Raw genomic sequence first — 26472 nt, 5'->3', positions numbered from 1 at the left:
GCCTGCTATGTGATAATGGGAGTGATAATGGGATAATCCACTGTCAGGTAATAGGAGTCTATTTTGGCATACTTATATGAGCTATGTGATAATAGGAGCCTGCTATGTGATAATGGGAGTCCACTGTCAGGTAATAGGAGTCTATTTTGGCATACTTATATGAGCTATGTGATAATAGGAGCCTGCTATGTGATAATGGGAGTCCACTGTCAGGTAATAGGAGTCTATTTTGCATACTTATATGAGCTATGTGATAATAGGAGCCTGCTATGTGATAAAGGGAGTCCACTGTCAGGTAATAGGAGTCTATTTTGCTTATATGAGTTATGTGATAATACGAGCCTGCTTTGTGATAATGGGAGTCCACTGTCAGGTATTAGGAGTCTTTTAGCCATACTTATAAGAGCTATGTGGTAATAGCAGGCCACTATGAGATAATAATTTACCATTATGAGGTAATAGGTGTTCTCTGTGCTGTTCTTGGGAGTCCAAGATGCGATAATTGAAACCTGTTATGAGGTAATATTTGTTCACAATGCTGTTCTTGGAGTCCACTATGTGATAATAGTAATCCATTATGAGGAACAGTAGTCCCCAATGAGGCAATTTGAGGCAATTATGAAAACTTTAGAACTTGGCTGTAACACAATAGGAGTCCACTGTGATGCTATCAAATAAACTTCGGCAACATTTCAGCCGAATAGTTCATAGCAAATAGCATAAACTTGCTAAGAGTGAATGGATGTCAACTACGTGAACTAGGATTGCCATTAAGAGATGTTTTTACAATTTTCTAAATGGAACTGTTTGGTTTACAAGTATTGCTGAAGTTGGCACCGTCTTCTGAAGGAATGGTATTTCAATTAAACCCAGACTGTGATAGTGAGTGTTGTGAGTTGATGTGGCAGTTGTGTGAACGTTGTGTGAGCGTTGTGTTAAGGCATCAGTTGGTGTTGATGTTAGCTACACATTGTTTGTTATTACCAACAATCCTTGTATCTTCCTTGTCAGAAAAATATCGAAAACATTCCTCTCTGTGAGGATAGTGCATAGCTTGTAGTATTTATAATCGTGTGAATGCTTTCTCTAGACTCTCAGTCATCACCAGGATCCATCTACAGCTTGATACTTTCCCAACTGTGTTCCTCATTCAAATCCTCCAGCTTGTAGCACGTTCAGTGGGTTATAGAGTAGCTTAGTGGTTAAAGTGTTCAATCAGTAGGACAAAACCTGGGTTCTATTCCCCACATGGGTACTATGTTAGAAGCCGGGTGTCCCAGCTAGGATGTTGCTGTATTGTTGCTAAAAGCCGCCTACAACTAAAGTTATTCACTCATTCCGTGGGTAACTCTGTATTTACACTGGTATAAGTCCAAATTTTGATGGGTGCATAGAACAGAGTTTGATGCTCTGTTTGAGCAGACTACAAGCATCATAAATATTTGACAAGCATGCAGAAACAAATTTATTCTCTTCATATATTATAGGATGACTTGATTGATTGGTCAGATGTTGAAGGTGACGGGCAGGCTGTTACCCAAGGAGATTCAGTTCATTTTGAGTTGAAAGTGATGTGAATCTCTGGTCTTCAAGTGGCAAACAAAGCTCATAATAGTTTCAGACAAACTGCCGAAACTGATTTAGTCTTGTGCACATTTTAGGTAATGATGGTTGTATACAAATGGTTGGTTGCCTGTACATAGAGAGAAGAATGTTGATAAAAAAGTTTGAGATGATGACATGCAGGCAAGTAGATGAAGAGTGATTCCCATGGAGAGGTGCCAAGTTGTCTTCCCAGATTTAAGGCTGGCTGAAGATGAGATAAAGGTGATGGGCAAGCTCTTCATTACCTGGCATGGTCAAGCATGCTGTCCAACTTACCCATGGATCAGTTCTCTAACAGGTAGCAGGTGCTTGCACTCAGCCATCACTGGTCAGTCATCACCTTGCAGTACTTGACCACTGACCAATTCATCATTCTGCTGGTCAGTCAGCAGCTTGCCAACCTTGCTCAATGCCTACTTGATGCTGGCAACTCCTATAGACACTCTGTTGTGTGGTGGTCAGTCAGCGCCTTGCCTACCTTGCTCAATGCCTACTTGATGCTGGCAACTCCTATAGACACTCTGTTGTGTGGTGGTCAGTCAGCGCCTTGCCAACCTTGCTCCAATGCCTGCTCAATGCCCTATACTTGATGGTGGCAACTCACCTTGCTCAATGCCAGGTGGCAACTCCTATGTTGTGTGGTGGTCAAGGACCATTTCTCAATGCCTGTGATGATACCAAGCAGGTGGCATGTGGATAGGACCATTTTATACATGATAGCCATTGAAAATTGATAGGTTTTATAATGTAGCTTTGAATTCCGAGTCCCAGTCTTCTCATTTGTTATAGTGTTGATGGTATCCCAGACAGACTGATTGGACAGTAGAAATCAGCCTCTGGTAATAGTTCTCTGACTTCAGAAAACTGGTAAAATTTTCAGAAATTATTTTAATTATAACTTGTAAATGGATATCTATAATCTAACATGTCTTACAACAAAAACATGAAGTTGGGAATTGGTGCCCATGTTATATGCAGTTGGTAAATGTAATAGATTGATTGTGGTGGATTATGTCATATCACTTTTGTAGGTATGCCCTTCACGTATCTTAGAGAAGATGGAATTGAATTGAATGTGAGCCACCCATGTCCACTGGATTGGATTAGAATAGAATTGACTCAGAAGTATCTTCTTCTGAAAGCCTGTTTGATCAATGTTCCTTGAGCTTGTCATAGAGCAGACAAGTTTGGGCACTGATGGTTGCAGTGTGGCTTGGCAGCTGGTGTATCACCATGGCAACATTAACTTATGCTCATGCTGTTAACCACTGGTTTGAATGATTTTGTGTAAAGGCAGTTTACTTACTCTTGTGTAGTGTATAAAAGTACTAAAACACTAATTGCTGCATGCCATGTTGAGTGTACAAGCAGGAGACAACATCTCATGTACATCATATTTGAGCTGATGCTGTTTTTAATAAACTTCTGATTTTCTGTAAAAGTCTGAAAGTGTGAAGAGCTGTACTGAACACCATCTTAACAAGTCAGCAGCCTTTTGGTGGTGTACTTGATGTATTGAAGCCTGTTTAAACCAGCAAGTTTTCTTTATGACACAACTTATTACATCCAACAATCGCTGTGGGTGAGAAATATGGCAGCAAGTTATATACACATTCCTCAGTGTGTTTTGTCTTCTTTGAAGCAAATGCAGACAGATGACATGTGCAGTAAAGATTGTGTTCAGATAGCATCGAGATGCACGGTCATGTGACTTGTACAGTGTCTACGTGCATTGTCATTCTCTCAATGAATGTTCAACACAGAGTTATGCTTTTTTCTGCCTTTATTCAATCCTGAGTTTGGCACCAAGACATAACCCAGCCATCTGGCAGCTGGGAACATCAGTATTGGGGAATCAGTGATCTTCAGTAACTCTTCATGATGGCACACAGATCATCAGGTGGCTGGGTTTTTCTGTGGGCGACCACCTTGAACTAGAACACCATGACTAAGTGACCAGTGATGGCCCGAGCTGGACACACTGTCACTGAACACTGACCAATATGTGAATAGTTAATCTGATTGGTCAGTAATTAGTGCAATTCATCATGAAACCAGGTCATTGGTCAAAACCTTATGGACACTTTGTCACATCATTGCTGTCAATGAGACCTAAAGGTGGTATTGGTCACTTTGCTCTAGATGACCATTCCATCAGGAAGACCTCGGGTGAGATATTGCCTGGTTGGTGGCCAGAAGGAATGTGTGATGATGTCGTGTCACAACCACCATGAGGAGCTTCACCGGACACCTGCAGATTGGGAAATTAGGGCTTCTGATTGCCCAGAGTGAGGTGTGGATGTGTACTGTGAGTTTACCCGAGATGGTAGAGGGGAAGATGATGTGACTTGGTCTTTGGCTGGTTGCTGTGAGGTATTAAGGGGATTAAGGGTAGGTTACAGATAATATGATTTTTTAAAATTTGTAGCATGCGTGGAACTTGTGTACAGACATGACAGATACAAAGTGGTTCTTCAAAGTGGTCAACAGAATATGAAAATGACCTCTCTGATAAAGTGATAACAGTTGCCTAAGAAATGATCAGACTTCAGTAGGGCTTCAGTGAGTGCTTGAGTACTCAGGGCTGGGTGAGTGTCAGCAAAACATGACTCTGTTGTTGACGACGTGAGTACTCACTAGGGGGAGGTAACTCTAATTCACATACTTTGTTAATTTCAATATTGATATTGAATATCTTGACAGAAACCCGTCATTTTATAGAACTGGTCTATACTGGTGTATATAATAGCATTGATAGTATTTCTTCTCTTCTGCCATCATCTTATTTTTACAGGCTATTTCTCGTTAAATTGTTGCAAATAGATTTCAGTTGATTAATGCTATAAAAACAATTCATATTGTTACAAAACATAGAGCATGTATCTTTTAAATTGGATTCATTTTTATCAAGCAGTATAGTCGTCTGAGACATATAATGTTCATGTGAGTCATTGCCCTGTAAGCTGTAAATGGGTCAGCTGAAAGTTACGATAATTAAATTCTAACACACAGGTGGATTTATTTAGAATTTATGTAACTTAATTGTTATTTGCTTTATATGCAAAAAAAGGAAGTTAAGTAAGCCTACACGCTGAACTCTAATACAGAAGGTAATTGTGTTATCAAAATGCGTTTTTGTCTGTTTGAGCACAGGCCTTTTCACCTGATATAATCGAGGGAAAGATTTGAATCCTTTGAAACCCTACTAAAAAATCACACTTCCCAAATACAGTGGTCACAGCTCCCTATTCAGTGATCAAATCTCCTTATAAAGTGGTCACAGCTCCCTATAAAGTGATCAAATCTCCCCATATAGTTATCACAGCTCCTTATACAACGATCACAGCTCCCTATTCAGTGATCAAATCTCCTTATAAAGTGATTACAGCTCCTTATAAAGTTATCACAGCACACTAAGCAGTGATCACAGCTCCTTAAAAAGTGATCAAATCTCCCTTTAAGGTGATCAAATCTCCCTATAAACTTATCACAACACACAGTGATCACACCTCCCTATGTAGTGATCAAACCTGTTTATAGTGATCAAATCTCCCCATAAAGTTATCACAACGCACACACAGTGATCACACCTCCCTATGTAGTGATCAAACCTGTTTATAGTGATCAAATCTCCCTATAAAGTTATCACAACACACAGTGATCACACCTCCCTATGTAGTGATCAAACCTGTTTATAGTGATCAAATCTCCCTATAAAGTTATCACAACACACAGTGATCACACCTCCCTATGTAGTGATCAAACCTATAAAGTTTATAGTGATCACACCTCCTGATAAAGTTTATAGTGATCAAATCTCCCTATAAAGTTATCACAACACACAGTGATCACACCTCCCTATGTAGTGATCAAACCTGTTTATAGTGATCAAATCTCCCCATAAAGTTATCACAACACACAGTGATCACAGCTCCCTATAAAATGATCAAATCTCCCCATATAGTTATCACAGCTCCTTATACAATGATCACAGCTCCTTATACAACGATCACAGACTCCCTGTTTTGTGGTCATATCTCACAATAAAGTTATCACAGCACATTTCATGTGATCACAGCTGCCTTTGAAGTGATCACTACTACTTATAACAAAAGCGCCCTGTAAGATGATGGTAGATTTATCATATTGAATAATTTCCTTGTTAAACTGTAGGAGTTATGACAGTTATATCACAGTAAATGATTCGCAGGGGAATATGGTCCAAATTCCTGCACACTCACATCTGATATGGTAGCTTGAATGTTTTTTGACAACTTGATTGTTATATGAATGGGAATATTTTGTCAATTCTAAATATGAATGATAAGCTAGATCAAAATGAGCTATTTCAGAGGTTGTTTTGGAGCCCAAGAATTGTTCCGAACTACCAGACTTTTATTTCATGCATTCAGTAAGCAACATTATGCGTTCCACAAATCCCTGCAGCCCCATTCCCAGGAGTAATGCTGTCACTTCATTAGGCTTTTGTTCTGAGCTTTGATGAATCTTGACTCCTAATCTGAACAAAAAAATATTGAAGAAATCAAAACAGACAAGCTTGGTAGATTTCCTTGAAGAAAATTGGCAACGAATAGGACCCAAGTTACAATAGTTTTAAAACTTTGTCATTTCTGTCATGGACAGCATCTAAGCCAAACTGAAGGGCAATTTGTGGTTTAATACAGTCTTAAAATCTTCTTAAAAATAGAAAAAATGTGTATCACTGCAATATTTTCAGTAATTGGAGGGAGGGTTTTGGTGTTTAGACGGAATGATTAATGGCGCTGGCCTGAAAGAGTTTGACTTCCATCGAAGAGAGAATGAGAAAGTCGACCCCCACAGCCCTCTCCAGATGATTGTCTGACGAGATGGGGAAAATGTTTCTGGCTCTTGAATGTGTGAAGTCGTCAAGAAGTACCGGATATTGACTCTACCACATGTTTTCCCCTGTCTGTGCAGGTTTATATTTGAAGTAAGTAATGTATACATTTAGAGTTGTCTTGCATTGTTGGCCTAGGTGTGATTTAACTGCATTAACTCAAGAGAGTCGATTTGGGGTGATTTGCAGCTTTATTCTTTAAAATGTTTTTAAACGTATGGTTTGGGTTGCAGCTTAAATTGATTTAAAAGATAGGCATTAGTATTCATCATGTAGGAATGAAGTTGAAATGAAACTTGATGCAGTGTGTGTCAAGACTTGATTTTAAAATTCATGAAATAATATTTTGAGAGATATTTAATGTTGTGCCAGCAATGTTACAGCTGTATTTGGGGGGGCCGGTTCTTGAGTCTGGACCAGGCAAACCATTCTGACAGGCTGTGACATCGTGTGACAAAGGGGTAAGGTTAAGCATCCGTCACACAAGTTTGATTCCACATAGAAGACAACGCTATTCTTTGATGCTGTGATTGTGATAGAATGTTGGAGTGAAACCTGACCAACTCACTCACTCACTGGTATGACAAGCAGGCCAGAGGAGGAGCAGTCAGTTCTACACAACCTCATTGTCATGATGCTCTTGTAAACAGCTTGCTGCGAAGATATTTCTGAAGGCAGAGGCCATCACTGGTTGCCTATAGTTAATCTCAGTTATTCTGTTTGTGGTCGTGGCGGTGGGGTAGCCTAGTGGTTAAAGCGTTGGCTCGTCATGCCGAAGACCCGGGTTCAATTACCCACATGGGTACAATGTGTGAAGCTCATTTCTGGTGTCCCCTGCCACGATATTGCTGGAATATTGCTAAAAGCGGCGTAAAACCAAACTCACACGGCGTAAAACCAAACTCACTCACTGTTTGTGGTTGATCACTGGATTGTCTGATCCAGAGTTGATTATTTACAGACAACTGCCATATAGCTGGAATATTGCTGAGTGCGGTGTAAATCTAAACTCACTCACTCCCTCTTTTTGTGTCGATTCTGCTATACTTTTTTGCAAGTTGAATGTTTTCTATGTTGTCACACAGATTGTCACAAGAGTAAGCATTTAAACACTGGCTTGTCATTTAGGTCAACATGACCTCACATTGTTTGGCTCAGCTAAGATGCCACTTGACCTTGACATATCAATATGTTTTTGTTACAGGCTTAGTGTATCCATTTACAAGAACTGGGACGTAACTGAATCTGTATGTAATAATTACAATTCCTTCTGCTATAATATCCTTTTACATGGTTAACCTGATGGGGATTTTAGGTAGGAACCTATGCTTGTCATAAGAGTTGATTTAGAGGATTGGGTGGTTGGCTTGAATGTACTTGTTAATTAATGTTGTTCATATTATCCATCCCTAGATTGTCTGTGGACAGACTTAATACATCCCAGGCTGCCAACATATGGCTGCATTGAACTAAATCACGCTCTGTGATTGGCTGATGTCTTCCCTTGCCCATGTTTCCATTCTCCAGGTTGCCTGTACCAGACTGTATTGTTAATAAGCTGCTAGGATTGAACTGAAATACTGCTGCCTGCAGTGTTGAATAACATCTATAGTAACACTTGGCATCATGACTCTGAAGAAATTATATGGATACCATTTCTTTTCACATTGCAATACATTGAAAGTTGTAAACAATTCTGTTTTATAATGTTGCAAAGTTCACTTTCAAGGCTGGAATATCACGAGTCGGCACTTTGGCTTATCTGACTGTGTGATGTTGTGGCTTATCTGACTGTGTGATGTTGTGGCTTATTTGTCTCATCTGTCCGATGTGTGGCGTTCATCAGGTGTTGTCTGTTGTATGTCATCAACTTTTCCTCAGAAATCACTGAACAAATGAAGCTGAAACATTCTGCAAATAATATTTCCTCTTTCATTTATATACAATGTTCATTGTAAGAAAATATGTGTCTTTTTTTCTGGACTATGACACTAATTTCAAAATATTTTAAACTTGACCTTGTTTTGACCATGACCTAATTTTTTTCACTAAAGTTTAGTTTAATTGAACTTTAGTGTGTATGCTCCTCCTTACGGTAACATCATCCTTTTTTGTTTCTAAGTCCTCTGTATTTCTGCAGAAAATCTTTTATCTGAATTTCTAGAGTCTGTTCTTAATGACATATTTAACTTCATATCCAGGTGAGCTCTATGTTTTCAGAATTTGAGAGTGCTACCCAAAGATTTCTTAGATGGCAGTCCTATTTAATATTCAGTTTTAAACAATGTTTGTTACGGATTATAGCATAATGGAGCACGCCAGGAGGCATACGTGCCGATCTCGGTGCGTTCACCGCCAGCCAGGTGTCATGACATTACCTGGGTGTTACGACGTCGTATATCCCGCCTTGATGCAGCTCATATGTGTGTTTATGTCTTTCATTTGCAGATAGGTCAACTCTTATTGTCTCACTTTTTGTTTTCCAGGGAAAGCGCACTCGAAGTCATATAAATTCTCATCACCAATGTAAGGATGAATCGCAGCCCCCAAGGTAAGTTACTTTTCATGTATTAGCAAATGTTTGTGTTAAGAAATGATGATGCTGACAGACACTCTAGTAATTATTACTATTAGTATTGAGGGGACTTACGACAACAGGACATCACTACAAAACCCTAAGGTCAGGGTCACCTCCAAGGTCATATTATAGATATATGTTGTATTTACCTGCAAATATTTTTTTGTTATTTTGTGATAATTGGGAAAATTAAGATGGTGATGATCTACTAAAGATTTTTGTTGTGTATCAAGATTACTAAAAATGCTGTTGTCTTAAGTCATATTGTGTCATTTGTAAACACCTCGATGTGGAAAATGAGCAACTGATTTAGTGGAAGTTGGCAGGGAAGATGGAGATGCATCCAGACTCTACCCATCCTTCTTACATTATCGCCAGGAATGAGTGAGTGAGTGTAGTATTACGCCGCTTTTAGCAATATTCCAGCAATATCACGGCAGGCGACACCAATTGTTGCAAACAACCTGGATTAGTATTTTTCCCGAGCACCATGTTGCTCATTGTAAGAGGGTGATTAGATTGGCTTCGGTGATGAGGCTTGGTGATTGGTTGGCTGTACTGATCGTACACCAACAGCAGATGCTCATGCTATCAACCACTCCATTGTCTGGGTCAGATGTGATTCTTTGAACAGCTGAGATCAACTGGAAAATTCCAGACTTGAATGAAATGACAACAAATTGAACACTACCATTAATTCTGATGGCTGTTCTGGTGCGCTTCTAAATAGAATTATTCTAAGACTGGGATAATGTAGTCGCCTTGCTTTTTTAAAAACTTTCTTTTCCTGTTTGATTCCTGTTCAAGGTGATAAAGAAAGTCTTTGATGTTAGAGTATTTCTCAGGTTGTCCTTTTGGTTTGATGACCTTGCAAATTGGTAGGGACATAAACGTCACTGGTAACTGGAAACAGACCTTCCTTCAACATGACTTGGTGCCATCTTATCATAACAAATGTTTTTCTTTATTGCTAAATTGCAAATGCTGTTTCCCTTGATTGATAATATAATTGTGGAAAGCTCACAGCAAGTAAAAAGATGTCAGGAAAATAGTGACATTTTCATGGAATGAAACGAACCAGAAATGTTGGGTTCCAGCATGGTCGGTTTTATGAAGTACTCACACTATTAGGCGGCAGCGCTTCTGCAGTGGGCCAATAAATGTGTTTAGTGAATAAAAAGAACGATGGTTGTGAACATGATAGCAGGAAAGTACAAATGTGAAATGGAGCACTTAATCAATGATAATGCTTGACCTTTGTGCTTTTTTTGTCAGATGGTGGCCTGGCATTGACCGATGGTTCCATTAGTCATGATAGAGACATTGCTAAAGAAAGTATTTAATCTCGTGCACTTGTGTGTGTTGAACTGTCACTGACGCCTCATCCTTTTCGTCCTTTTGAATGAAGAGTTACTTAAAGAGCAGATAATTCAGATGTCGTATGTCCTTGAATGAGATGAAATAAATATCTATGCGAGTCCAATTTAATTTTATCTTTGAATATTTTCATGTTGTCTAACTGTGATAGATTATTTCATTTGTATCCATTTAGTAATAAGTGAGTGAGTGCCTCATCAGAAATTCCCACTTTGTACATTTGTAATTTTTATAAGCAAAGTGTCAACTTTCGCATTGCTTACAAGACTGTTATGTACATTTCATTATATAAATGGCATCTTTCCTACTGGGAATATTTTTCTGTAGCCATTGCTTGCCATGAATGTAAACTAAAAGCTGAATATTGTTCTTTGAAGATATATAGAATGTGTCAGATGGAGTTTTTCTGCCATTAATCTTATGGCCTTTGTTAGTGGAGGAAGTAGTGTCGTGTATGATGAATGAAATTACAAGGTGCCTGTAGTGTAGGGATTACCTTCTCCTATATATACTTTATCTTGTCCTCATGGCAGACTCTGTGGGACCAACCAGATTCTACGGATTCTGTGATTTTTGCTTTAGACAGAATATTTGTGAGTCAATTTTTCTCTGAAAGTTGGCGCCATACAATTCTTTGGGCCTGACACTACAAATAATTTAAAGAACATTCGATATGTCCATTGAAGTTTTTTGTTATTTTAAGCTACGGACAAATGTTTATTCCATCTTTTTGTGGGAACAGATTCATGTTTGAAGGAAAATCTTAAGCTAAGCAATGAGAGAGAGAGAGGGGCACGCAGAGGCACAGAGTGTTCCCCCATTCCTCCCAAGGTAATGTCAAATGGTGACCACTAGGTGGTTGGTGATTCCTTCGTCTGTGACAGAAACTCTGCCTCAGGTAATTACATTGAAGTATTGAAGCCATTAATCAGGGCTGGTAGACTGGAAGTGTAAGGCTTGAGATTTATGACATTAATTCTTTGTGGCTGGTTGTCGCTGTCTCATATCCTCTTCATACTGATTGTGGCACTGAAGGATAAAAGACATCATTCTTTGTAGTGATGTACTCTCTTGTTTGATAAGCTTCTTTCAATGGTATCACATGGCAGGAAATATTTGATAGTATTTGTTGTCAGGATCCCATCTGATGCATCAGTTTTCATGCAGTCTGTTTTATCAGTTTCTCCCAGTAAAAGTTCAAATCAATGATCATGAAGTCAAACACTTTTATGGATAGACAACTTCTTTGTTGCAGTAGTAGTTGCGACGTTTCGGTGTGTTGACATGAGACTTGTTGTGATTGGAGACAACAAGTCTCATGTCAACACACCGTACATCAACCTCTTCTAGTGTATAAACCAATACCCGCCATGTATATATGTCTCCTTGTGCAATTGTTGTGTATCATTTGCTTGATAACGGTGTTAGGATCTACACCGAAACGTCGCAACTACTACTGCAACAAAGAAGCTGTCTATCCATAAAAAGTGTTCCACTTCATCATACCAGCTTCTAAATGCAACTTAAGGAAATTATACGTCGATGATCATGTGTTTGATGTTTAAAATCAGCAATATTCCAGCTCTGTAATTAATGGAACATGAGCCAGACGATCCAGTGATTGACATGATGAGTATTGATTCACACCAGTAGCATACACTGACATATCAGCCACTCATATCCATGTCAGCCTCTACCCGATCCCATCAGTCTCCGATGACAACAGACATGGGTTGCTGGAGACTGGTTCTAAATGGGGCTTAGTGGGTGTCACCTTCATTTAGATTGTCCAAGGATGTAAGCATCCAGGGATTGTTGGTCTGGCCAGTGTAACATCAACATGAGGGTCATGATAAAGGTGTAGGATATATGTTGAAGCTCTTAGTTGCTTATGATATAGAAGTTGACAAAAATGGGAACTACTTCAAAATACTATCCAAAGACCTGATACAAGCAAGGTGTTGACAGTTAACTAAACAATGAAATAAGAATATGGTGGGATTAGACCCAGGTATAATGGCAAGGTAGGTGGACACTTTAACCACTACACTATCCATGTCTAGGCAAACAGATATGATAAATAAGTTAGCCCCATTGAGCTTCTGGTGAATCGTTTAAAATGTATTCACCAGCTACGTGTTGAAGGGTGATATATTCTGTGTTAAGCAGTCAATTAGCACCAGGTATTCTGTACCATGGGTAGAGGTCATGCTTCAAGTGGTGATCTCTGCCAGCAGGACAGAGGACACCCAGGGGCACCTGCTGGTGCCGGGAATCTCCTTACAGGGTTGTAGCTTCTATACTCCTTAACAGCGCTTCTTTCAGTGATTTACTTCACATGTAGACAGTCTCTGAAAATATTGATGGAAACAAGCAACTATCTTTAAGTTGAAAAGGATTCACAGAAAACAGCATTACTTTATTTGAAGCTGAAGCTTTCTAGTAACAGACATGAGGAAGAGAAAACAGTTTGGTTCTGACTTTGTGAGAGACCATTGCTGTGGGAGAAGATTTTTATGTTTCTTGTGTGTTGTGATCAGTGCAATATGCAGCAAGTAACATCATTTGTGTATCTGATACTGCAGACAGGAGATGAAATGTGAGGACACTATTGCCACAGGTGGGAACGGCACACATGTGCATGTTCCCCACATATATCTGTTTATTGCCATTGTCTACATGGCTTAGATGTCAGGATAACATTGTTGGAAAGAATATATAGGGATATCATTCTCCCATCCTCGAGGTGTATGGTGGGAGGTCAGTTGCTGTATAAGACCAAATAAAGGAAATGTTTTCTGCAGTAAATAATGTTATCAATATTGTACAGTATAGTGGGGTGCTGTGTAAACATGGGTACTGTTATTGTGCTATAGATGGGTACTCTGTAAATTGGGAACTGTTATTGCATGCAGTATAGATGGGTACTCTGTAAATTGGGAACTGTTATTGCATGCAGTATAGATGGGTACTCTGTAAATTGGGAACTGTTATTGCATGCAGTATAGATGGGTACTCTGTAAATTGGGAACTGTTATTGCATGCAGTATAGATGGGTACTCTGTAGTGGGAACTCTGTAAATTGGGAACTAAATTTATTGCATGCAGTATAGATGGGTACTCTGTAAATTGGGAACTGTTATTGCATGCAGTATAGATGGGTACTCTGTAAATTGGGAACTGGGCTGTAAAGTGGGAACTGTTATTGCATGCAGTATAGATGGGTACTCTATGTAAAGATGGGTACTCTGTAAATTGGGGGCATTATTAGTAGTCAAGCACTCTGTAGAGTATAATGCAGACACCCCTCTGGAGACAATGCATTTTCGAATAATAATATTTTGAGTGAGTGAGTGAGTGTTTTTAGTTTAAGCCATTTTTAGCAATATTCCAGCAAAATCATGGCAATATGAGAAAACAAATGACTGCATTTACCCTTTCAGTGAATTGAGTGAACTTTGCCAATAAAATATGAAATTTTGATATAGAACATGAGTAGAGAACATCTATTTCTCCTGTTCTGCTAGACATTGTTTCATTTGCAGAAATAGGGGATTCCATGTGTATTGTGTCATAAACTAAGCTGGAAACAGCAATCAGCTGTGCATGTTTCCTCCTAATCAACCAGTGATTCAGTTAAAACATATCTTATAAATAGCATCAAACAAATGTGATACAGTGATGGGACAAAATATATTTTAAACTACTGTTTTGGTTTGTTTTCAGAATATTATATTCAAATATTGTGATATTTCAGTTGCAGATTTCAATAAAGACACATGATATGCCTAGCACCTAGCTCATGACTGTAGGCTGATATGTTTTTAATGTGTGGTACAATATTAGACAGTCACCATCGAGGCTCCAGCACTTGGGGTCGTAAAAACGTATGTTGACATAACACAGTCAAACTGCAACAAATATGACTTTAATGAGCCTGAGTATGACATTTATGATAAATGTATCCATTCTTTGTCAACTACAATTTGTTTCATCGTGTCAGTATGGGTAATCCAACTGCGGTTATGGTAAATAATGGTCAGCTGTGCACTGCTGATAAGTTCACACGCAAATTTAATGAATTTAAGGTAAACAAATTGAAATAAGCTTAGAAAATAATATATAAATTGGAAACAGAAGTCCAGATATGCAATGATCACTTTTTGTAACCAGACAGTGTATACTTTATTAAATTTGATTTTAGATTTCCTCTAAAAATTAGCTGACATGCTTGGAAATTGCAGGAATGCTGTTCGAAGTGGCATAAAACTGAACTTATTTGCTCACTAAGGAATCTGAATTAGACTGACATCTAGTCTCTGAAATGAACATATTTTACAGTAAAAAACAGTTTCTAAATCATAATCACACAATATAATGAAAAGGAGCCCAGAGACTTTCTTCCTGAAACTGTGGAAATCTAGATCTTGGACATATTCTAGACTTGTATGGGCTTTCTTGGAAACATCTGTTACAGGTTTCTCAGTATCATGTTTGATCCTGAGTGCAGCACTACAATAATGAATACTATAATAGTATGTCACTTATATCACATTATCAAACATTAGGATTTTATTTTTTGAGTGGGGAAAATTAGTTTTTATTTATTTATTATTATTGAAAAAATATCATCCGTAAAACAAGAAATATAACTGGTCTGGCCTAAACTACCAATATGAACACAGCAGGTACAAATATCCACTAAAGTATTCAAGATCCTTAACTTGTTTTGTTCAGCTTCTACAGTGCACCAGGACACTGAAACAGCAGGCTGCTGACCTCAACCTAATAACCTGACAACTACAACCACAAAACACTTAACTAATTACATGACCATCTACTTCTTCCCTTGTTATTAAATACTGTATCAGATGTGAAGATGTCTTTCTTTTTTATAATTCTGGTGGACTGGTTGTAATGTGATACAAGATATTTTACTGGGCAAATGTTCCTTGTAGAAAGAGTGACACTATTCTATATACTACGTAAACATGATATATATGAATCAGTGTACTACGTAAACATGATATATAATGAATCAGTACTACGTAAACATGATATATAATGAATCAGTACTACGTAAACATGATATATAATGAATCAGTACTACGTAAACATGATATATAATGAATCAGTACTACGTAAACATGATATATAATGAATCAGTACTACGTAAACATGATATATAATGAATCATATAATGAATAAACATGATATATAATGAATCAATTACTCACGTACATGATATATAATGAATCAATTACTACGTAAAACATGATATATAATGAATCAGTACTACGTAAACATGATATATAATGAATCAGTACTACGTAAACATGATGTATAATGAATCAGTACTACGTAAACATGATATATAATGAATCAGTACTACGTAAACATGATATATAATGAATCAGTACTACGTAAACATGATATATAATGCATCAGAGTAACAATACATGTACTAATACAAATTTCTAGACTTGTTTGAAGTTGAATGTATGGAAGCAAATTATTTCTGTGCTGTCTGGTACATTATTTGTAAACAAGAGGCTAAATTTTCTGTGATGGTAAGGCTTTGAAAGGGAATTATATAAGGATAGTCTTACATCTGAATGTTTACTACAAGACATAAAGAAGTGTTCTTCATCCTCAAGGACTGAGCATTGATCACAGAGATGGTCCCCTAAAGGTGAAGGTGGGACAGTGTTGTGCAGGGTATAAGCCAGCGATGGTTTGCCAGCAATGGTTTGACAGAGGAGTCAAGGAGTCAAGTATCAATCAGGGCATCAGGAGACTGGTGACCCTGTGGAAGATAAACCCAGGTTCCAGCCCTGTCAGGAGTGCATCTATTAATTGAATCATATCTTCAAATGACCATAGCAAACAGCCTCCTGAGTTTCATTTTGAAGATCACAGATATGTCAAAGATATTTTTAGCGGTTTAATATGTCTTAATCAGGTAGCCACAAAGCCCTATGTAATATAACCCAGTGTGGTATCAGCATTCTTGGATAGTGCCATGCTGCCTGGAGATGGGGGCTGGCCTGGGGCATTTGGTTGTAGGGATTATCAGCAGAAGGGTGGGGGTCAGGTTCGTTAGGGGTACAGGCATTTGAGAAGTGGAAAGATAGGAGGGGGGGAGGGTCTTGTGAAGAGGGCCATGCATAGGGTGCAAGGGGTGAGGGGTGCTTGTTTTGATAGGTGGAGTGGGTGGGGCATAATAAAGGGTGGAGTAGGGGAGGTGTTGTCATGCAGGACTGAGGGTTAAGGCTGAGTGACAGAGTCTTGAGACATATATGGTTCTGAAAATGATATGCCAGCGTGAGGGAGAGATTTGAAATTTGAACCAAAATGGAGATTTGAAAGTTTTGATTGATGTCCAAAATAAATAAATATAGTTTGTGATCAGGGGTGGGTGGTGTTGTCAAAAGGGTGAGACTCTGACACCTAAACAAGAATGCCTGCCACGAACTTATCATGCCATTGAAACTGAGGTACACAGGCACTGTGACCCCTGAACTGAGGAGATATCTTGAAGGCTTACATAGGTCTGTGTACTTGGTTGCAGTTTTTTCACTAAACCTATTTCATGTACTTAACCTACAGATACAAGCATTATTTACCCTACAGATACAAGCATTACTTATTGTACAGATACAAACGTTGTTTACCCTACAGATACAAGCATTGCTTATTGTACAGATACAAGCATTATTTACCCTGCAGATATAAGCATTGTTTACCCTACAGATATAAGCATTACTTATTGTACAGATACAAACGTTGTTTACCCTACAGATACAAGCATTGCTTATTGTACAGATACAAGCATTGTTTACCCTACAGATATAAGCATTGCTTACTGTACAGATACAAGCATTATTTACCCTGCAGATATAAGCATTGTTTACCCTACAGATATAAGCATTACTTACTGTACAGATACAAGCATTATTTACCCTACAGATATAAGCATTACTTATTGTACAGATACAAGCATTATTTACCCTGCAGATATAAGCATTGTTTACCCTACAGATATAAGCATTACTTACTGTACAGATACAAGCATTATTTACCCTACAGATATAAGCATTACTTATTGTACAGATACAAGCATTATTTACCCTGCAGATATAAGCATTGTTTACCCTACAGATATAAGCATTGTTTACCCTACAGATATAAGCATTACTTACTGTACAGATACAAGCATTATTTACCCTACAGATATAAGCATTACTTATTGTACAGATACAAGCATTGTTTACCCTACAGATATAAGCATTACTTACCATATAGATCCAAGCATTAAATTGTGTCCAAGATATACCAGTATTTTGTATTTGATACATTTTTTAATACATTTTTTAACAGAAAGAATTTAAATATGATGACCTATTTCAGTGAATTCAGAGTTTATGTAAAGTATGTTTTGAAAATAATTATTGTTAGAATACTTATGGGAACCTGATTTATGATTGACACAGATCTTTTGAATATATTTACTTCAAAGGATGTTGACTTTTTTAAGTAAAAATAATTGAATTCTGTAGATATAATTTTTTTGTCTTAAAATATGTAAATTTTGTTACTTTATGTTAATGTGATTGAATGCTTTGCTGACATTATTTTAGCCTTGCAGGTTTAGTAACGCTCAGATTGGATGTTATTCTGTATATAAAGAGCTGTGAAAATATGCAAAATCTTCAAGATATTTTATGGTACACCTGATGGAGATTAAAATAGAAATAAAATCCAGTTTGTTTTGCAGTAAAACTAAAACCTCAGGCAAACTTTGAAATATTTATGCTCTTGAGATAATAATTTTCATGCAGATGTTTTTATACAAGACATTGATATATCAATAACTGCACAGACTACTATCTACAGGTGTCTCCTGGCTGAGAGGCATACCAGACAGCTTGTGAAAACATATTTGGTTATATGCTTGTTTTTTAAAATGGAAATAATATTTTCTTGCTAGCACTTTGTTCTTTCTTAAAATCACTGTCATCAGTTCACATTAGGAACAGTATAACTAATAGCAGAAAACATAATTTTATTAAGGTTGTCAAATGGTTACCACGGTTACACAAGTATCCCATAGTTGCAACCTATCATATTTTTTCTGTTCAGAAATTAGTTATGATATTCTCATAATTTTGCCTCACACTGGCATATCATTCGTGACATATGAAGCAATCAGATCGATAAAAATAAATTTATAAACAATTAGCCATAGTTATTGTTCCTCCTTTACCTGTAAATGGTTTTATGAACTTGCAGGGAGAGACAGTGTTTGTGATATCAAACTTGTCAGCAGCTTCTTTAGGACCAGTGGTTTATATAAAATGTATGATTTTGACAGGAAAAACTTGCACCACAGGATTATCATTTGTGTCAGTTTAACATAAATCCTGAGGTCGTGTCTGGACATGGAGGAACGAAGCTAACGGTTATGCTGGTTATGTATCAACAGATTCCAGTCCTGTGGTTAATCAGGAACATTTGTTTTAAATGCTTTAGTTTTGTATCATGTATCATATAATTCCGTTGATGTTTTGTATCATGTATCAAAAAATTCCGTTGATGTTTTGTATCATGTATCATATAATTCCGTTGATGTTTTGTATCATGTATCATATAATTCCGTTGATGTTTTGTATCATGTATCATATAATTCCGTTGATGTTTTGTATCATGTATCAAAAAATTCCGTTGATGTTTTGAAAAAGATTAATGATGTTTATCACCAGAGACATTCATACATTCATGCGTAATACTGATTCTGTTTTGCGGCATGAAATATAGTTTTTCACTTTGTGCATTGAAAACATTGCCAACGGTATATAATTGAAGATTGTTAGGTGAATATGCCATAAAATGTGTGTATGCTGTGACTTTCACCTGTTGGATATAGTTGAATTAGTTTGAATCTTGGCTGTGGTTATTTCAGTGTTAGTGTTGGGATTTCAGGTTAGAACATGTCCCCAGCATCCAAGACTAAACTAGTGGTAGAGGTGGTTAAAGTGTTCGCTCGAAACCCAGGTTCGATTCCCCACATGGGTACAATGTGTGAAGCCCATTTCTGGTGTCCCCCTGCCATGATATTGCTGGAATATTGCTAAATGTGGCGTAAAACTAAACACACACTCACTCACTCACTTGCTTTAGTATTGCTTAAAGTAGCAATGCTCATTCATTCACTCACTCACTCTTACACAATCAAGTCACACAACCAAGTCACACAAATGATTCACACAACCCCCAAATCACAACCAAATCACACAGCCAAGTCACACAAAAAGGTCACAAAACTGTCCCACAACCAAGTCACACAACCAAGTCCCACAACCATCCCACTACCGAGTCCCACAACCAAGTCACACAACCATCCCACTACCGAGTCCCACAACCAAGTCACACAACCAAGTCACACAACCATCCCACTACCGAGTCCCACAACCAAGTCACACAACCATCCCACTACCGAGTCCCACAACCAAGTCACACAACCATCCCACAACCGAGTCCCACAACCGAGTCCCACAACCAAGTCACACAACCATCCCACTACCGAGTCTCACAACCAAGTCACACAACCATCCCACTACCGAGTCCCACAACCAAGTCACACAACCATCCCACTACCGAGTCCCACAACCAAGTCATATCCCTCAAAACACCTCAAAGTCATACATGGGACATATTGAAATCCCATTTTGCTATGAGAGCACCTCTCACCTGGACTATCATACCTGGCTTATATGTTTCTATAGAAACCGATTTAGTGGGATTGCAGTCCAAGATTATCAGAGGTTAAAATCTAATAATCTGTAATTGCCCTATTACTGGTAAATATAACCCTTTAACTGTAGCTAATCAAGATAAATGGCAGAGGTGATAATGTTAAGTTCATAATGACCCATATGGCTGATGGCCAATAATAGCCTATGGGGGCGCTCCCTGAGGCAGAGAGGGTGCTGACTCCTTTAACTGCACTGTCCATATAGGTCTTTGGGAAAATAGCAGTATATTGTCCATTAAACACACATTGTTGTCAAATAGTGGGGTTTCAATAACCTAGTTTGAATCTTACAGAAAACCGGGTGTCCATTTACAGGTCACAATTGTCAAAATGAAGGGCTTTGTTCAAATAGAGGATGGGCCGGGATGAATGGAGGGCTTAGTGGACTGAGTGATACAAAAGATGGTTGATGGCCAGTTGAGCTACCCTGTGTCCACCTTGTTATCGAACTGGACGACCTCTTGATTGTTACTGCAAATAGATGTCTCACAACTCAGAAACCAATCAGTTTGTTGGCATCATGTTGAGCTTATTGTTATTTTGTTATTATTAATATGAATAAGAAAACTTTTGTTGCAAATTGAATTAATATTTATTTTGAACTTTTTTTAAGGATCAATTTTCATTTTCACCTTGATGCAACTTTCATTGCTTAACATGGATTATGTAAGTAAGTGAGTAAATTCCATCCTCAGAGGAGGCTGGGGGCATGATTGGGAGGGGGGAGGTGTGGAGGGAGGGTCTCTGTTTGGGGGGATGGAGAATGGGGCATGGTATGTGTGCTGTGTATGTATTGTTGTGTTGTGTTTGTTCACTATATTGTGTGTTATCTTTGATGTATATGCTTATATTGTTACCCCACACTTAACACATTCTACTATGTAAGAAACTAACATAGGTATTCAGCATATATAGTCTGCCAACACTTCAGATGCAGGCTTGCCCTACTTACCTACTGACCATATAGCTCCAATACTGATGAGTGCAGCGTTACAACAAACGAAACATAATTTACCTGCTGACCATATAGCTCCAATACTGATGAGTGCTGACCATATAGTCCAATACTGATGAGTGCACAACAAACGAAACATAATTTACCTGCTCCAATACTGATGAGTGCAGCGCTGACCATATAGCTCCAATACTGATGAGTGCAGCGTTACAACAAACGAAACATAATTTACCTGCTGACCATATAGCTCCAATACTGATGAGTGCAGCGTTACAACAAACGAAACATAATTTACCTGCTGACCATATAGCTCCAATACTGATGAGTGCAGCGTTACAACAAACGAAACATAATTTACCTGCTGACCATATAGCTCCAATACTGATGAGTGCAGCGTTACAACAAACGAACCATTATTTACCTGCTGAGAATGAGTATAGTCATTAACTCCACGATCAGTCCAACACTGACAGTCAGGTTCTTTGAGAGGAATTTTAGAAGTTGTGAAGATGAAGGAAAACTAAGTTCTATGGATAGTCAACTTCTTTATTGCAATGAGTGCGACGTTTCGGTGTAGGTACTAACAGTAGGCCCACAGTATTAGAAGAAACTCAGCAGGGAAGTCACATAGTCTACATCAAAATAACAGTTGCAAAAATGCAAAAGTCAATGACAAATTTGTTCAAGTGTATTTTGTTTTGAAATGAAAGCATGTGACCTGTAAAAACATCCAGATTGAGACTGACTTGGTCATGTGATGAGAGAGACTTCTGGCTCAGTCATTGGTAATCAATATGAAAGTTTGTATTGTAATGTAGATGTGTTGATCTTAGCTTGGTCTGTGGCACCTTATCAATGTGGGTTGTTGAGAAGGTATGTATGGAGGAACTGTCTACTAAATATAAACTCTTTAAACTCCTGGAGTGTAGAAGAACAGAGAGGGTTATAGCTTCCTTGTTGTGGGCACTGATGATTTACTTAAGGTGCCTGTACTGGTTGAGTTGTGTCCAAGTTTTCAGTGACGGTTGCCAAACTGCACTTATGTGAGACACCACTGGTGTCCAAGCCTCTCTGGTACAACTTGTCCCAGTTAACAATGGTGTCCAAGCCACTCTGGTACAACTTGTCCCAGTTAACTATGGTGTCCAAGCCGCTCTGGTACAACTTGTCCCAGTTAACTATGGTGTCCAAGCCTCTATGGTACAACATGTCCCAGTTAACAATGGTGTCCCAGTTAACAATGGTGTCCAAGCCACTCTGGTACAACTTGTCCCAGTTAACAATGGTGTCCAAGCCTCTCTGGTACAACTTGTCCCAGTTAACAATGGTGTCCAAGCCACTCTGGTACAACTTGTCCCAGTTAACAATGGTGTCCAAGCCACTCTGGTACAACTTGTCCCAGTTAACAATGGTGTCCAAGCCTCTCAGTTAACTATGGTGTCCTGGTACAACACTGTCCCAGTTAACAATGGTGTCCAAGCCACCTCTGGTACAACTTGTCCCAGTTAACAATGGTGTCCAAGCTGCTCTCTGGTACAACTTGTCCCAGTTAACAAATGCTGTCCCTAACAATGGTCCAAGTCCCAGTTAACAATGGTGTCCAAGCTGCTCTGGTACAACTTGTCCCAGTTAACAATGGTGTCCAAGCCACTCTGGTACAACTTGTCCCAGTTAACAATGGTGTCCAAGCTGCTCTGGTACAACTTGTCCCAGTTAACAATGGTGTCCAAGCCACTCTGGTACAACTTGTCCCAGTTAACAATGGTGTCCAAGCCTCACTGGTACAACTTGTCCCAGTTAACTAGAATTTCCAAGCTGCTCTGGTACAACTTGTCCCAGTTAACTAGGGTGTCCAAGCTGCTCTGGTAAAACTTGTCCCAGTTAACTAGGGTGTCCAAGCCGCTCTGGTACAACTTGTCCCAGTTAACTAGGGTGTCCAAGCCGCTATGGTAAAACTTGTCCTTGTTGGCATTTATGGATTAGCTGCACTTGTGTGACATGTCCCAGTTTTTATAGGTAGCCAAGTCTGATTGGTGTAAGTCTCATATTGCAAAGATGGCCAAGCCACACCATGTTTGCATTTAACCTACATCAGGATTCAAATCTGGGTTATCTTCAAGAAAAGCAAACACGCCAACCACTTGCCTTCCCAAATAGACATAGGGTGAAAGCTTAGAGGCTCTTACCAGGAAGCTGATTATTTTTGCGTCAGGTGATTTCATCCTCTTGTTTTTTGCATATGCATGTTAAAGTTAGTCCCACTTGGATCTTGGTTTAGAGTTGGCTCTTGGAACTTTGAAGCGTACGTTTGTGAGTGTGAGATGGCATTGGGTTTGTGGGGTTTGCCTGAAAATGTATCTCTCTTGCATGAGGTTTTATGAGTTCAGTTTTAATTCACGACACATTCTGAATTTAGGTTAGTGCCACAATATTGCAACCATGTGAAAGAATTAATGCAGACAGACAAAGATAAAAGGAATATAAACAGTCACACCAGAAGCAGATAAAATCAGAGGAAATGGCAGAGGGGCCAGCCTCTTTCTGTTATCTGGTTGCCAGGGCTATTACATGACACTCTAATGTTACTATTCCTGGGGGAGAAGGGGGAGTGGCTGGAGGAGAGGGGCTGTGGGAGGGGGGTACAGTAACGCTCCTCCTATCTCAGTGGCAGCACAGGATGGGGACAGGACTTCATGATACTGTTCCCTGGGTCTGTGAGGCAGGATGATAAGGGACATTACATGACCCTGTTATGGTGCTGTGCCTAGAGGAATAGGCCTGTATAGGACAGGATAAAGGACATTACATGACCCTGTTAAGGTGCTATGCCTAGAGGAATAGGTCTGTATAGGAAAGGATAAAGGACATTACATGACCCTGTTATAGTGCTGTTAAGGGACATTACATGACCTTGTTAAGGTGCTGTGCCTAAAGGAATAGGTCTGTATGGGACAGGATAAAGGACATTACATGATCCTGTTGTAGTGCTGTGCTTAGAGGAATAGGTCTGTATGGGACAGGATAGAGGACATTACATGATCCTGTTATGGTGCTGTGCCTAGAGGAATAGGTCTGTATTGGACAGGATAAAGGACATTACATGACCCTGTTATGGTGCTATGCGTAGAGGAATAGGTCTGTATGGGACAGGATAAAGGACATTACATGATCCTGTTATGGTGCTATGCGTAGAGGAATAGGTCTGTATGGGACAGGATAAAGGACGTTACATGATCCTGTTATGGTGCTGTACCTAAAGGAATAGGTCTGTATGGGACAGGATAAAAGGACATTACATGACCCTGTTAAGGAATAGGTCTGTATGGGACAGGATAGAGGACATTACATGATCCTGTTATGGTGCTGTGCCTAGAGGAATAGGTCTGTATGGGACAGGATAAAGGACATTACATGATCCTGTTATGGTGCTATGCGTAGAGGAATAGGTCTGTATTGGACAGGATAAAGGACATTACATGACCCTGTTATGGTGCTATGCGTAGAGGAATAGGTCTGTATGGGACAGGATAAAGGACATTACATGACCCTGTTATGGTGCTATGCGTAGAGGAATAGGTCTGTATGGGACAGGATAAAGGACATTACATGATCCTGTTATGGTGCTGTATGCTAGAGGAATAGGTCTGTATGGGACAGGATAAAGGACATTACATGATCCTGTTATGGTGTAGAGGAATAGGTCTGTATTGGACAGGATAAAGGACATTACATGACCCTGTTATGGTGCTATGCGTAGAGGAATAGGTCTGTATGGGACAGGATAAAGGACATTACATGACCCTGTTATGGTGCTATGCGTAGAGGAATAGGTCTGTATGGGACAGGATAAAGGACATTACATGACTGTTATGAAAAGAAAGAATTGATTGAGTGAGTGAGTGAGTATGGTTTTATGCTAATATTCCAGGAATATCGTGGCTGGGGACACCAGAAATTGGTTTCACACATTGTGGGGAATTGAACCCGGGTCTTCGGCGTGAAAAGCAACCGCTTTAACCACTAGACTACCCCACCGCCCCTGGACAGAATGAAGTAGTGATGGGGAGGGAGTCACAGGTGGACACATGACCCTCCTCTTGGTGACGAGCACGGAAGGGGAGGGGATGGTATTATCCAGTGAGGGATGGGAGATGAGCAGGGGGACAAAGGCATATGCAGAACAGTGGTCAGTGGGCAGTGGGCAGGGATATATAATGGCCCTCTAAGGTTGTTATTTCTGTGATAGGAGGGTTGTTATATGACATCCGCAATACCATCTCAGCTGGATCAGGGGTGGGCATGGGGCATGGTTTTGATGTGGGTGGTAGTGTGGGTACCTTGGTTTAGTTGGGTTACCGACAGGTGCTCTGATACAGAAGCTCTGATTGCAGTAATGTCCTGTATTGTAGTAATGTCCTGTATTGCAGTAATGTCTTCTATTGCAGTAATGTCTTCTGTTGCAGTAATGTCCTGTATTGGAGTAATGTCTTCTATTGCAGTAATGTCCTGTATTGGAGTAATGTCTTCTATTTTAGTAATGTCTTCTATTGTAGTATAGTCGGGGCTTCCAGAGAAACATCATCCAGACTAGCAGTGTTTCGCTGTGGAGAGATCTTTGCTGCGATGTACAGGACAATGATATTCTTGTCTCTCTTTTTGTTGTTCATTTCATGAAGGATACTGGAAAAATTGCTGCCAATGTTTCATTTTCATTAGCTGTTAATAAATCATTGATTCAATATTTACACAATGATAATCAATAACATTGACATTGTAACCAGTTCCTATGTTTTAGGGAAGTTGAAGTAGAAGGAAAAGGATTAATTCAGTCACAAATTAACTGATACATTAGTGAACATTCAAACACTGGCGAAGGTACGAATCATGAAATACTGAAAGCAATTCACATAATGTTGAGGATTTGGATAAATTTTCTGGAGGTCTAAAATACATTTAGCAATAATATCTGGGTTTTTTAAAACTCCTTTTATGTTCATATTAAATTCAAATAAAGAGATTGCCGATATACATAGAAGTCAACCATGTCAAAATTACTTCTGTCTGGGGTACATAAAAATATTTTAAACTGCTTCTAGGCTGTAATTGAGAAAGAAATTTGGGTATGATGTCGCTGAATAAATGATTAGTAGCCTTTGTGGATGTCCATCTCGTCAGCCTGCCGCCTCAGAACGCCTACTGACACAAGATGTCTTACACAGTTAAATTGTAGTAGATCGAGTTACCCGTAGATTCTGCATATACAG

The 26472-nt window shown here is 39.0% G+C and overlaps 1 protein-coding gene across 2 annotated transcripts in view; it reads left to right on the top strand.

Annotated features, from left to right (window-relative positions):
- LOC124252825 (nuclear hormone receptor HR96-like) overlaps nt 1-26472 on the top strand; it is a 316210-nt gene that overhangs the window by 60052 nt on the left and 229686 nt on the right. For both annotated transcript variants that reach the window (XM_046686516.1, XM_046686522.1), the window contains exon 2: nt 8971-9035. In XM_046686516.1, coding sequence (XP_046542472.1) covers nt 9017-9035 — 19 coding nt within the window. In that variant the 5' untranslated portion in view covers nt 8971-9016. The remainder of the gene's footprint in view (nt 1-8970; nt 9036-26472) is intronic.

This window comes from Haliotis rubra, unplaced genomic scaffold (genome assembly GCF_003918875.1).
Source record: "Haliotis rubra isolate DU_JTF1 unplaced genomic scaffold, ASM391887v1 Scf114, whole genome shotgun sequence".
NCBI classification, from domain to species: Eukaryota; Metazoa; Mollusca; class Gastropoda; order Lepetellida; family Haliotidae; genus Haliotis; species Haliotis rubra.
Note: the sequence above shows the minus strand (reverse complement) of the source record. Positions and strands in the feature narration are given on the sequence as shown.